Raw genomic sequence first — 13,353 nt, forward strand, 5'->3', positions numbered from 1 at the left:
AACAGTAAACATCCTGCCTTATTATCACAGATAAGCTTGTAGCTTTAAATACTTAAATAAAAAAATTCAAACTTGTCATTTTATACAATGAAAAAGATATGATATAGTGAAACTGGTGTCACATAGTAGCCTGCCTTCCCCTTTAATGTTGGTGGTGTGTGTACTTACTGGTCTTCTTGGGTGGAGCACTTCCACGGGACGAGGCCGACGGGGAGTTTCCTCCGCTGTCCCCTCCCGAGGAGCCCTTGTCGTCGCTGGATGTCGACGGTCCAGCTGTCACTTTAAAGTCACAGTTCTCCTTTGATATGCGGTACAGCTCCTGAGCAGAGTGGCGAAATGAGAACATGGTCTTCAGCCAAGAGATGGAATGTTTTGTGTCACGAGAGATTGAAGACCCGTGTTGCATTTCAAATAATTTAGCGCAGGCATGTTAACTGCCTCGGCCAACATTTCAACTCATCTGTCGATGTTTGCTGGATTACTGACTGCAAATTAGGTCGTTGTCATTTTAAATCATGCTTAAGGGAGAATTTGCTGATTTTCAAGCAGCTTTATATCATTACAGTGTTTACCTTCCCTCCATGTTGCCTGCACCCCCAGCTCCCTGGACTTTTGCCTCTAGATCAGACTGTCTGTGGAGGCATAGAAGAACTACAGTACAGTCTGTAGTTCCAGTAGTCTAGAGCCACGACTTTTGTCAGCAAATGAGTCAGCAAATTTGCGTATGCTACCCACGCTGTAATGGTACGATTTAGCTGCTGCAGTCCCATGGGTGCTTTGTTCAACAACAGATTTAATTATTTCACTCCCATCATCACTAGGATCACAATACCTCCCATCATATAGTCCAACGCAAAATGCAATTAAGTTATTAACAACAAAACATCTCAGGACATAGACTTCAGTACCAAATGAGGGACTGATCTAAGGCATCTTTTGTGTTTGCTCTCCTCCTAATCGTTAGTAACTGATGAACTATTTCCCATTGTTTCTTCAGTTAACTGCATTAAAGGATAATAGTCCTTGAATGAGCAGTATCTAATCATGAAAAAGCTGTATTTTCTCCTGCACCCAGTAAGAATTACACATTATTAACATCAATGCACTAGCGGCACATGTACTTTAAAATGACAATATCGTACTTTAAGCTGGTGCAAGTTGGTGGCGGTCTTCCAGTCCTTGTCATCGCGGATGCGTGTCATGCGGGGAAAGCGGATAGAGATGCCGTCAGCGGTGTGCATTTCTGATTTGGAGAACTCCGCGCCTGTGATCTCCCAGACAGGTGCTCTCTGCAGCAGAGGGAACAACAGCAGCGGCAGGTGAAACATAAATGACAAGGTAAATATACCGCTGCTTCTCCATAAAATGAGAAAAGCAATCTTGGCCTCTGTTCAAATAGGGCCATGAATATTACGGTTTAAAGAAAGAAGTTTGTGGATTTCATTACTGAGTTTTATTTTCAGACTTGAAAGCCAGAGAGGGTCATTTCAATCAAAGGTGTTTTTATGTAAGACTATTTTCAGCAAATAGGCAGGCTGAAAGCAGCCCTGCAGTGTGGGTGGTCATTATCTCAATACGTCGGAGAGTCATTTATTTGGAGAAATTCCTGCAGAAGATGTTTGCAAGACATGCTTTTAACTCATCACTTCATTTAAAAAGGTCTGCAGCATGCAGATACGCAACTACATCAACAAGCCCATTAGGAAACACACGTGCTGGATGGTGAAGTCTCACCTCAGGATCACGAATGAGGAAATCTGGATAATAGTTCTTGATGATTTTCAACCAGCCTGGGATTTTGCTTGGCTCCTGCACAAAGACACACACAAAGATTCATTTCCGATTTTATTACATCAGCTCAATATTCCAGGCAGGCCTCTAAAGTGGATCCTCTCTGACCTTGCTGATTTTGATCACATCCAGCTCTTTCTGGAGCCTGGCCAAGGTGGCGTCATCGTAGCCTCCGGAGCACTTGGTGACTGTGCACCATTTCTTGGAGTCTGGGTCATAGCAGCCCATTAGAAAACTGGACATGATGCCCCCTGGTGGGTAGAAGAACACACATGGCATTAGGAGGGGAATTTAGGAAAGTGCTGCCTGTGGAGACTCTTGAATAAAGCCTCCACAGGCTTTCGATATAAACACATACACTGTATAATTTCACTAAACCTCCCAAAACTAGCCTCCTTAAATCCACTTGTAAGGGCCTTTTTACAGCAGTTCTTTCCTACTTCCCACTTTTGTCCCACAGTATGTTATGACAACTCCTTCATCTGATTTGTTGTTTCTGCTCTATTAGCTTGTCTTCATTAGCCATGCTTTTTTGATTTGTACCTTTGTTTTTGCATTTGTTATGCTTCCATTGTGTTATATGCTCATTACCCATCCTCCTCAACGACTTCCACACCTTGCCTGCTTGTATGCTTTACCAAATGACATCCTCTCCTCACGCACTGTGTTCTATCTGCATATATTTCACATGAAATGCTACAATGCTGGATTCTGTGTTCTGGCCTTTTGTATTCATAAAGTAATACAGATGTATTCTTGTTATTTTCACCATCCTGTGTGAGTACATGCAGAATCTTTACGAGATTTTTTTAACACACTGATCTATAAAAAAGGTTCAGACCTTCCAAATGCTTTTGTACCAAATCCATAACCAAACCACATATAGTCAGTATCGCTGAAACCTGAGCGCTACGTGCAAAATATTCCTCATAGCAGAGTATTAGTGAATCTCAGGTCGCTAATTTGGTGTCCCCAGAGTCACACTCCTCGTCTTACAGAAGTGCACTAAAACTGCCTGAACCAATGAAAGCATCAAGAAAGGGAATATATTGCAGTGAATGGTTAGGGCTTCACAGACCGTTCGAGCCTTTTCCATAGAAAGCTCCCAGTACCACCAGGTCAGCGGTGTCTGCCATCGCCCCTTCGTTCAAATAGTCCTTCTTCACCTTCAGCCAGTGGCGCTTCCCGGGTTCATAGGTGCCCTGAGAAATACAGATAACACAGAGCTTGACCATCCTTATGTTTCAGCTACTTGCTCATAGTGTTTTTCCACATTAGATACATTTTCCCCGTCAGTTTAATTTCCACGTGGAGACGAAAGGCTACCAACCTTTAGGTCTTTCAGCACCAGGCCTTCAAGTCCCTCTCTGATGACACGAGTTATCATATCAGCCAGATCTCCTCCCCTCTGACACACAAACAGGAATACAGTATGATATTGTGAGCTGTGAACAGAAGTACGCATACAGCAGAACGCCAAAGTCAGAGTTTTACTTACAGTGACGTGCTTCATCTCTGAGAAAAGGATCCTGTTGGGGACCTCAACCATGTTGTCATGCAGGAACTTCCTGCGCTCACACAGAGGCCTGCACAATATCATGGCAGTGGGTAAATGTAAGGCAGCCTGTTTTATTCACAATGTGCATAGTTAAGCTAAACCTGTGACTAATCAAGATGCTAAAAATGTATTTAATGTATTTTGTGTTTATCGACATGATGATAAAATATTGGAGTTTTGGGAAAATAACTGCTGTTGCTTAACTGTGGATATATTTTACACAAATACACCAAAGACTTGTCCTCCATTTCTTTCATTGATCTTTAAACATTCGATTAGACATACTAGAACTAGTACTAAGAGTAAAGAAAACCCACGAGGAAAGCTTTAAATAAACTAAAATTTAAATAGAAATTGGATGTCTACATAAAACCATAATCAAACCTACAGAAAGGGCAAACGACAAAGACAATAACTGAACAAACGCTTCAGAACAGAAGTGTTTGTTGAGATTTGGAGCTTCTTGTTAACGCTGTTAAAAAGCAAAGACATTTCGAAGATAGACTGGAATGAAAAACACATTACCTCTCCATGAGACTCACGCCATTGAAGTAGATACAGTCGAAAACAAAAAGGCACACTTTGGCATCCTGAAAGGCGGCTTTCTGAAGGGAGAGGAAAAGTGTGTCAGCAGTGACTGGTCAGAAAGAAAAAAAAAGAAACTGTGTGACAAGCCCATGTCGAAAGAAAGCCACAAATTGGCTGTGGTGTTCTCACCTTGTGTACACCCAAGGTCCCAAAGGGCAGGGGTTTACTGGTATTTGTGTCAATTAGGAGGACTTCAGCATCCAATATCATACTGTGGCCTCCGGGAAAAGCCTGAGGGATGTAGTCCTTGAAATGGGCCACCTGAAACATCGACATGGACACACAGGGCTTACCGTAGGAACTGAGTAGAAACAAGCAGTCATTGAAACAACTATTACAGCAAGACTTAAGAGACTAACACTACCCCCAGGTTTTTAATGGGTCTGACACTAAAACACAACACATTTGGTCTTCCTCGTTTGGGCTTGTAGCCACTATTCACCTTCATCACACTCTGGATGATCGGAGCAGTCCTACAGAGTTATCATTCATCACAATAAAAAAACATTAGGGGACTTGGACTATTGTAATTAGACTCCATTCCCACCCCCACAGAATGTTAACCTATCATTAACATAAATTGCCTAATTACAGTGGCTGAGGGTCCATTACCAGTCATTTGGCTGATGGGTAGCATGGGCAGGGCAACATGTCTAAAGCCAGCCAGGATGAAAGGGGGCATACTAAAACAAACCAGCAAGAGCAGGTCCCAGGAGGGAAAGATAGTAACGCTGGTTCTTAAATAGCTGCTCAGAAGCTGAGTAACAGAGGGGGGTTCCGCCAGGTATCATCAATAATAATGTGTGAAGCTGAAGTGGGAGCTTAGAAAAGAGACTTTTATCACTGCACAGCCTGCAGAATTGTTATAAAAAGTAAGACAATTATTTTTTACCTCGCGTCTAAGAGCCTAGTGTTCTTTCTTGAGGTTTACTGAGGTTCAAAGTTGCAGTGAGGTATATATTGTGCACACAGCAGCAACCTCTAGTGGTTTGAAAGAGCTTCTGAACATGATGCGGAGCTATTTATACCTGTATGTTTAAAGCTCCCGGCCTCATGCTGAGAAAGCAAATGATGGAAAAACCCTGTGGGAAATGTCTAAATTTTACACTGCGAAAATACCTTTAAATTGTTAATCCTTACAGGAGCAAACCGGAGCGGATGCTATTCTGACATGCATTGTCATACTAATCGGTATACAGTTTCACGCTCTGTGTGTACATTTGAACTGCATGTGTGTGTATGAGAAGACTGACTTTGTGTGGCAGCACTGGCTTCAGGCTGCGGCTGAAGTAGCTGAAGCTGTCTCCGTTCTTGTGGACCTGCACACGTTCTCCATCATACTTGATCTCAGAGTACATCCCGTTGGGGCATTTCTTCATGGCGTACTCGACGGATTTACACGCCTCTGCCTGAAATCACAAAGGAAAACAATGATTCACCGAGCCTTCAGCAAGGAACCAAATTCTCATCTCAAGTAATCACATTTCATTAAAAGTTTTCCCTCGTGGCTCCAGTGGCAAAAGTTAGTCTGTTATTTTAGACTTTGCTGCCAATGGAATATGCATTTTATTTTTGTACTTTTGGCCATTATTCCTATCAGTAATAAGAACACTGTACTCACTAAGTTAACTGAAATACGGGAACATAACTGTGACAGAACTGAAACTGATGTGTTAAGAAACACAAGCAGACAGGCTGGAAACCAACGCTTAAGTTTGCCCAATTATCTGTTGTGAACATGCACCTGAATCCTGACACATCCGCTGGTTTACATACTGTAATCTGGTTTAAAACTACTGGTTTGTTTACAACTTGATGGCGGACTTTGTTGCAGACATGTTGCCGTGCCGAGTGCAGTGTTACCACAACCAAAAGAAATGGTTTTACAGTAATAATGACAGCAAGAGAGAGAAGCTGTTTACAGTTGAGACAAAGCCTGCACTGTACTGAGCAAAACTGCATCATGAGCTCAATCCTCTGGTGGTCATGTATTTGTGTCAATGTTCACCTAAAACCTCATTTATCCATGTCAGTATTGCGGCAGTGTATTCTGATAGTACTGCGCCGTTCCACTAATCGATGAGACTGTGCTGGCAACGTCACTGCACATTAGTGCAAAATTTAGATTCGATCTGATACAAAGTAATACAGGGCCAGAAATGCCAATATTCATACGTTTTATTTTGATAGTGGCTGATGTACTTCGATGTAAATGAGTTTATGTAGCACTTCGAATGTTCTCCAGAAATGACTGAAACCAATTTCCCCCCCCCGCTGTTAATACTTACCATGCATGATAATACACAGGCAAAATGTAAAGGCAAATAGCATAATATATTTTTATGATTGTAAAAGTTTTTCTTTTCAATAAACAAAGTGCAAACATTAATCCGTGGAGAACAATGAATAACTTAACAAAAGCACCTTCAGTTCTCAACATTACCAGCCTTCCTACATACCGCAGGTTACAGCTGTGAAATAGGTCCAAGCCATACTTATCTTTTGTTCAGCCATGTGTGTCTGTGTCAGTGTTGGATTACTAGTCAGGGAATCCAAGTGCACTGCACACAACACAACAACAGCAGCAGTGGAGAAGTGACGGACAGTCTTGTTTGCACAGATACTTAAACTCATTGATGATATACAGATGGTAAAACATACAAGAAAGAAACGGATTCCTTTTAGGTATCAATCCTATTGATCTTCAATCGAGACCTTGTATCTTCAGTATGAACAATCTGGGATTCGAGCCGCCCACCCACAGTCACCTGCTGCTCTGAGTGAACCAACTGTATTTTGTAGAGATTATTTATTTAAGCTCAGCAATGTAGCTTTTCATCATCTGCAAACCAATGCTAAAAAAAAAACCAAGGAAGTCAAAACTAAAACTCCTGAAGTTGTGAGGCTGTGTGGAAAGTTGGGAACTGGACCGTGTTATTCATTTGTAAAGGGAAATGTGATATTACTGTGGTTAATTTCAATTTACTTTTAAACTGTGCAATTAAAAGTCTGCTGTGTAATGTGAAATTTAATGGTCTGTAGCTTCTTCGGAAAAACACATTTTAAATCATGCTGAATTGCATTTATAAAGAGGGATTCAGGACAGTCATGCGTTTACAGAAGAGTTATCTGGAAGGCCCAGCTGCAGCCTGTTTGGTTTTCTAGTGACGAGCCATCAGCTGGAAACAGTCTGGACGTCATATTATCTACAGCTCTCATTCAATCCTCTGGCAGGCCGGTCACAGGCAGTGACACAGCGTTACGGTTAGACAGACAGACAGACAGCCCCTCCTCTCTTACTGAATGTATGTGTGGAGGTGCACTTCCTCTGTTTATAATAGACTTATGGCCATCTTAATCTACTGAAAAAGGATTCGCTGACATTCTGAACTGAGTGGATAAAAAAGGTTTTATCTAAATCTTTTTTTCTTGCATACAACAGTGTAAAAATCTACCTGAAGCCTTTGAGCTAACATTTCTAAAAGGAGGTCAGACGGTGCCTTTGGTATTGGGACAAAGACATCCTATTAAATTACTTTAGGAGGTCATATCTTCTTTCTAACCTCTTTTCTTTTGAAAACCAAAAAGGTATTAAAGCAACAATTACTGTCTTTTATTGGAAATCTATTTCTAATTTACTCCATTTATTTTCACAGACAACCCACATACCTTGCCCTGAAGCAAAAATTGATTATTATAGTATTGGCCTACTGCTGGATACATAATGTATAATGAATTAGCTATTAAGGAAGGCCAGTACCTGGAGGACACATAATGTCCATGTGAATCATTCTGTATGTACATGTGTGACTCAATTAGTTCATGAGGTCAGAAGAGTCAGATGTCATTACGTCGGGAATTTGTAGTCAAGTAATTACAGAATTAGTAGTCATCCAAACAGAATGTTTTTAGCTGTGTGCTTTTCTCTAAAACTCATTTAAAAAAGGCATCAGTGACTTTATCTAGACATTTTTGAATGTTAAAAACCTCCTCTTCCTTATTTACGGCCAATTCCCCTCACCCTGTTTAGTAATGTGACTTCCTTCAATCGCTACGGTTCAAACAGGTCGGCCCTGCATTGAATCACGTCAAGACTAAACAGATAAATTAGAGGGGAAAAGTGGAAAACAGTGTGTGTATACATTATTCACATTTTAATGGAGGTTACTCACCAACATGGGCTGAACGGGCGTCATGAGCGAGGCCTCCACAGTGAGGAGCTTCCTGGGTCCTGAACCATTAGACGCGTCCTGCTGATTCTTCAACACTCGTTCAATCACATCACCCAGATTACGCGAGGCCTTGAAGGCATCGTAAGCATTTGGATCCACGGCATCCAAGCTGCATACCGGGCAATAATCGAAAGAGGAGTTCAAGATTGGTATGAGAATATAACCTTTCTTCAAAGTGTTGAAATAACAGTGTATTATTAACTTCTTGGCAGAAGGCAAACACACTTACACATGTTTTGCTCCAGCGTTCATCTTCAGGTCGTGTTTAATAAGTCGAATGATGCATTTCAGGTCATTACTGGTGCATCTTTGATGGAAAGAGAACGCAGGTCATCACACGGGTGAAATTGTGAAACAGATGTTTGAGTATTACAGCATTTTATGAAGCAGGAATCTAAGTGGTTACAACCAGAAAGGTTTAAAAATAACTAATATTAATGTCATTCAGAAACCTGATGTTTTTCAGCCATTTTGAAGAAGTAAAAACAGCACAATTTTAATTCATGTGGCTTGCTTTGCTTGATCAATGTCATATGACACAAGCAGACAAAATAAAGCTTCTGTCTGTCTAGCAAGATGCAATTTATGAGAAATAAACATAGCCCCACTCTGGCATCTGTTGCTGTGGAGGGTAGAATGTAAAATGGGAATATCTAGTGTGTGTGTGTGTGTGTGTGTGTGTGTGTGTGTGTGTGCGTGCATGTGCGTGTGAAAGACACGCCTGAGGCAGACAATCTAAAAGAAGGGAAAATTGCAAATACCAACAATAAAAGAGCAGCGCAAGCAAAACAAATGGGAACAAACAATTGCAACATTTCTAAATACTGCGAAAAGAAATCACGAAATCTGTCTCCCTGGCTTTAACACACATTGGTGTTGTATCACTGACAGGCCTAGCACCAACATAAAGGCTTAGGGTGGAGAGGTACGGCTACTTGTGTTACTTGTATAACTAGTATAACTAGTTTTAGCACTGTTTAATTAGTACATTACTGTAAGTATTAACAGTACAACAGAGTTAATATCATAGAGATATGAAATTGTACTTTGTGAGAATGTGAGAATGTAAGAATGTAAGAAATTGGCTCTTTCTCATCTTCCTAGGACCAGGCTATATTCTGTTGCTGTTGGACGGGCCGAAGAGGGGCCTTAAACTGTTTTTAATAAAGCAGGTCTGTCTGCAGTACTTTATCATTTCACTTAATTACCTTATCTGTGCTGTTTTACTACCCAGCCCGAGTCATGATGATGTACTTTCTTACTTTTTGGCAATAACCTCCAGCTCAGCCTGCTGTTCATCCTCCTTGGTCAGCTGGGCGAGGCGGGTCAGGCATGCGTCCACTTCCTGAATGGTCAGCAGGCTCTTGGCAGCCGCGGGAAATGATTTACTCTCCTCGAAGAACATCCTCACTGTCTCAGACACATCGCCCTGAAAAAAAGAAAGGAGGAGACACTCACTGTATGTGCAATTTTTGACAATTAGTTCCTCAGTCATCACTTTCGCACACATTGTCAGGAAACTATAATTCTCCCAGTTTTAATTCCCCCAGAGAAATTTATTTTCTATTTAAGAATCTCACAGAAAGCGCTTTAAATAACCTCTGGTAAAAAGATTCTTAGTTATAAAATACATTCAGCATATGTGGTATATTTATGACCATTCGTGAAGCATAGGAGCTCATGTGGATCACAGACCTGCTCCAGATCGCGCACCATGTCGTCCTGGTTGCACCCGAATATGCGGCTGAAGAGTTTTACGATCTGCTTGTCATTGAGGTTGTAGACGCTTTTTACGACGCCTGGCAGAAGCAGCTTCACTGTGAGGTAAAGATCTCCGTGGAACTTATCTAGGATGGAAGAGAACAACTAGAAATCCTGGCCTAGGATTCTGTCACATGCCATTGTGATGAAATCAGCTTAAGCCCAAAAACACGATATAAACAGAAAAACACACCTACCTCCACCAGAGCCCTTCTTGAGGAACTTTTCAATAATCTGTGTCTTGACATTGTAGCTGGCGTTTTCTGCCACCATGGCACAGAGCTTGCGAAACTCTCGCAAGAGGCAGTCCTTGTGCCGGAGGTCACAAAGCTGGGCGGACAGAGCACTGCCTTTGGCGGGGGAAGAGGAAGGTCCCGGGCTGCTGGAGCTAGAGCTGCCGGCCTTTGTAGCTGACAGGACAGTGAAGGGGAAAAGTCATGAGACCGATTTGACAAAACAAGCGCTTCTGCTTGAATTCACAGTGGAACAAAAAGTCAAGGTCACATTATCCTGATTTTAACAGTTTTAAATGATTATCTGTTAGTTTCTGAATTTACTGACAACTTTTAAAGGGGTTGGCTTGGTTTCTGAGAAAGTTCTTCCTCTGTACTTTGGCTGAATGGTAACAATTTTCAAAAATACAGCCACAAAATGACAGTTACATTACTGTTTGGAAGTGCTTCCAAAATACACATATGCATATTCATCTGACGCTGGGGACTTGTCCTAGTTATGCCTCTCAGGCTGCATACAAATCTGTGTTTTTCATTATTTATACTCCTGTTTTTCTTTTCTTTTTTAAAATGTGAGTTTATTACTGATGCCTTACATTGTCCCTGGAATGACAAATATAGTACGACTTCCACCTGTTTATTGCTACAGTCCAGACTGTGTGATGGATACGACTTTTTCTACTAAACTCCAATATAGGCAACGGTAAATATGCTTTGACCATCCTCCCTGTACGGAATTTGACATGTAGTTTTCCAAAAATCGTGGGAAAAAGGGAAGTGGAAGATATTTTTCCGACGCTTTCCGACCCACAGACGTTCCTTTTGGCTATCTCTGAATCAGAAAACCATCCACTTTTGTATTCTTGCTTCCATTACTTTTGTTGTGGTATTTCCTCTTTTGTGAACGGCTTTAGAGCAAATAAGAAACCACTCGACATGAGAAGTGATATGTTACCAGTGAAGCCTGAGAACTTGCGTGGCGCGTTGACGGATGGGTCGGCGGGAGGAGCCAATAGCTGGGCGGTGGTGTTCAACTTGGCCTGAACCTTCTTCTTCGGAGTTGCACTGACTTTTGCCATCAGGTCTACAAAACAAGACGAATAAATGGCTTTAGGACAAATACAGAACCCTTTGACATGAGAGACCACACCTTCCCAATTCAAGTTTTCAGCATAAAAGTTTAAAAAAATGGCTTAAACACTGAATGAGTTTTGAATGGATGTATGAGCCTGTTGTACCTGAAACATGTTTATTAATGATCTCCTTGTCTTCATCCTCCAGCTCCTCCCAGCCCTCCAGATCTGTGATGTCCTCAATCTTCTTCGTGGTGGCCCTGGCCCTTTCCAGCTTCTCGAATATACACTTCACGTGGTACCACTCCTTCATCTCCCCTGCAGACTCGCTGAACGGGTTTGGCACAATCTTCCCGATGCGCACTACCTCCTTCGGGATTTTGTCCTTGCATTTTTTACACCCCGCAGTGCCGCGTTTGGCGTACTCCACGATGAACCTCTGTTCTGACATATCTGGCTCGTCGGAGAAACACTGACGTAAAGAAAGACGGGGAGGGACGTTTAGGAGGAGCCTGTGTTTATGGAATACCGAGGAGAAACGATGGGTTTGAAGGGAAAAGCTTAAAGCATCAAGAGCTGGAGGTAGATGTTTAAAGCGTGTCGAGACAGAAAGTGCTCCACACACTTTGCAAAGTTGCTGACACCTGGCAAGTGTACCAAGAGGTTGTAGGCCTTCGCAGACAGTCTTGTGAGCCAGCAAAATAAGCTGTCTCTGCATCAAGTTGTGATAGGGAGGGAAAGTTTCAACCTAAAGAAAGCAAAGGGACATAATAGTTAAATTTCTTGTTGTATATAAAGGACACATTTTACTGTAAAGCTATATGTAGCTCCAGAATAGCTGGATCACTGCTTACCAATATAAATTAAAGAGCTGATGTAAGCCCCAAAAAACTGACTACAACATAATTTAAAGACTCCCATAGGGTGCAAGTCATCATGACTGCTATGCTGTAGGTGACAATATTTCAATTATAACGTTTAAATCCAATATTTAAAGTAGATAAAATTACATTTACACTTGTTTCCTCATTACCAATAGTTCCAAACAATATCATAAAGAGACAGTGCTGCACATTGTGACACAGAGGTTTTATTCATCGGTTGAATTCTGCATAACAAAAGAGTCAATTGCAACTTCTGCTCACTTTAATCCAACCATTTAACCAGTATGCCTATGCCAGCTACCCAAAGCGCATTGCATTACATGCACCACAGTTTTAGGAACTTAACCTAGGTATAAAGTATATCTATAAAACAACAAAGCATCCTCAACACTCTTTTAAAAAAAATAGCTTCAATTTGATCCGTAACATTGCCTGTAACGTTAAATAGGATTGCAAACATTAACGTTAAGTGTAAACGTTATGAGACACGTAAAAAAAAAAAAAAAAAAAAAAGCACTCTACTGACACGAAGGCATTGTTGGGCTACTTGATTAGCTTCAGCTATGCTCCTCCTGCTCAAACACTGACAGCTTACCCAGCTCTTTAGCAACCCACACTGCACACCAGTTACCAAAACAATACCTTCACACGTCGCTCATATACCGGCACACATTCACCCTACCTTGTAGAAGCTTAGGAGCACACTTTAACACGGTTTCTATTGCTACCTCTCCTCATTGTTGTTAGCCAAAAGCTCACTACTGTCAAGCGCACTGCACTTACACTATGACGCTACAATACACTTCCGGCTTGGCTCTGTAAAATAAAAGTTGCATTCGTGCGATATGGATATATCATTGCATTTAGAGTATTAATTAAATGCACAATGTTATGCAATAAGCGCATACTGTTGACACACCTCGTAGACGAACAGCATCTGAAAGGGGGCTTATTTTAATTTTCAAAAAAAAGCGATTTTTTTTTTCTCTGCTTTATTTTGAAGGATGAATTCCACATTTCCGGTGAGTCTGTTAATTTGGATTAACTTGACGCAGCATGGACAGCGGTGGCTTCACAATGCTGGACGGGGGATTTAAAGAAGGAGGAAGAGCTACCGCCACCTGCTGAGCCGGAGCTTTAATCACTGCCTGCTGGGTTTAAACACACACTTCATTAATTAATAAGTCAGATACACGTGCATACTGCTGAGAGGTTGGAGCAGTCGTAATAGTT

General features: G+C 41.5%; 1 protein-coding gene across 2 annotated transcripts in view; it reads right to left on the reverse strand.

The window, feature by feature from the left end:
• Positions 1-12,929, reverse strand: part of lig3 (ligase III, DNA, ATP-dependent) — a 15,874-nt gene extending 2,945 nt beyond the window's left edge. For both annotated transcript variants that reach the window (XM_051402571.1, XM_051402570.1), the window contains exons 1-18: positions 12,803-12,929; positions 11,402-11,984; positions 11,119-11,247; positions 10,128-10,340; positions 9,865-10,016; positions 9,432-9,598; positions 8,399-8,476; positions 8,110-8,278; positions 5,191-5,346; positions 4,067-4,198; positions 3,875-3,954; positions 3,290-3,377; positions 3,122-3,199; positions 2,870-2,993; positions 1,900-2,042; positions 1,735-1,809; positions 1,143-1,289; positions 169-319 (exon numbers count right to left, since the gene is read on the reverse strand). In XM_051402571.1, the coding sequence (XP_051258531.1) occupies positions 169-319; positions 1,143-1,289; positions 1,735-1,809; positions 1,900-2,042; positions 2,870-2,993; positions 3,122-3,199; positions 3,290-3,377; positions 3,875-3,954; positions 4,067-4,198; positions 5,191-5,346; positions 8,110-8,278; positions 8,399-8,476; positions 9,432-9,598; positions 9,865-10,016; positions 10,128-10,340; positions 11,119-11,247; positions 11,402-11,954 (2,635 nt within the window). In that variant the 5' untranslated portion in view covers positions 11,955-11,984; positions 12,803-12,929. The remainder of the gene's footprint in view (positions 1-168; positions 320-1,142; positions 1,290-1,734; positions 1,810-1,899; positions 2,043-2,869; positions 2,994-3,121; positions 3,200-3,289; positions 3,378-3,874; positions 3,955-4,066; positions 4,199-5,190; positions 5,347-8,109; positions 8,279-8,398; positions 8,477-9,431; positions 9,599-9,864; positions 10,017-10,127; positions 10,341-11,118; positions 11,248-11,401; positions 11,985-12,802) is intronic.
• Positions 12,930-13,353: the final 424 nt, after the last annotated feature.

The sequence above is a fragment of the Dicentrarchus labrax genome, unplaced genomic scaffold (assembly GCF_905237075.1).
Source record: "Dicentrarchus labrax unplaced genomic scaffold, dlabrax2021, whole genome shotgun sequence".
Taxonomy (NCBI): Eukaryota; Metazoa; Chordata; class Actinopteri; family Moronidae; genus Dicentrarchus; species Dicentrarchus labrax.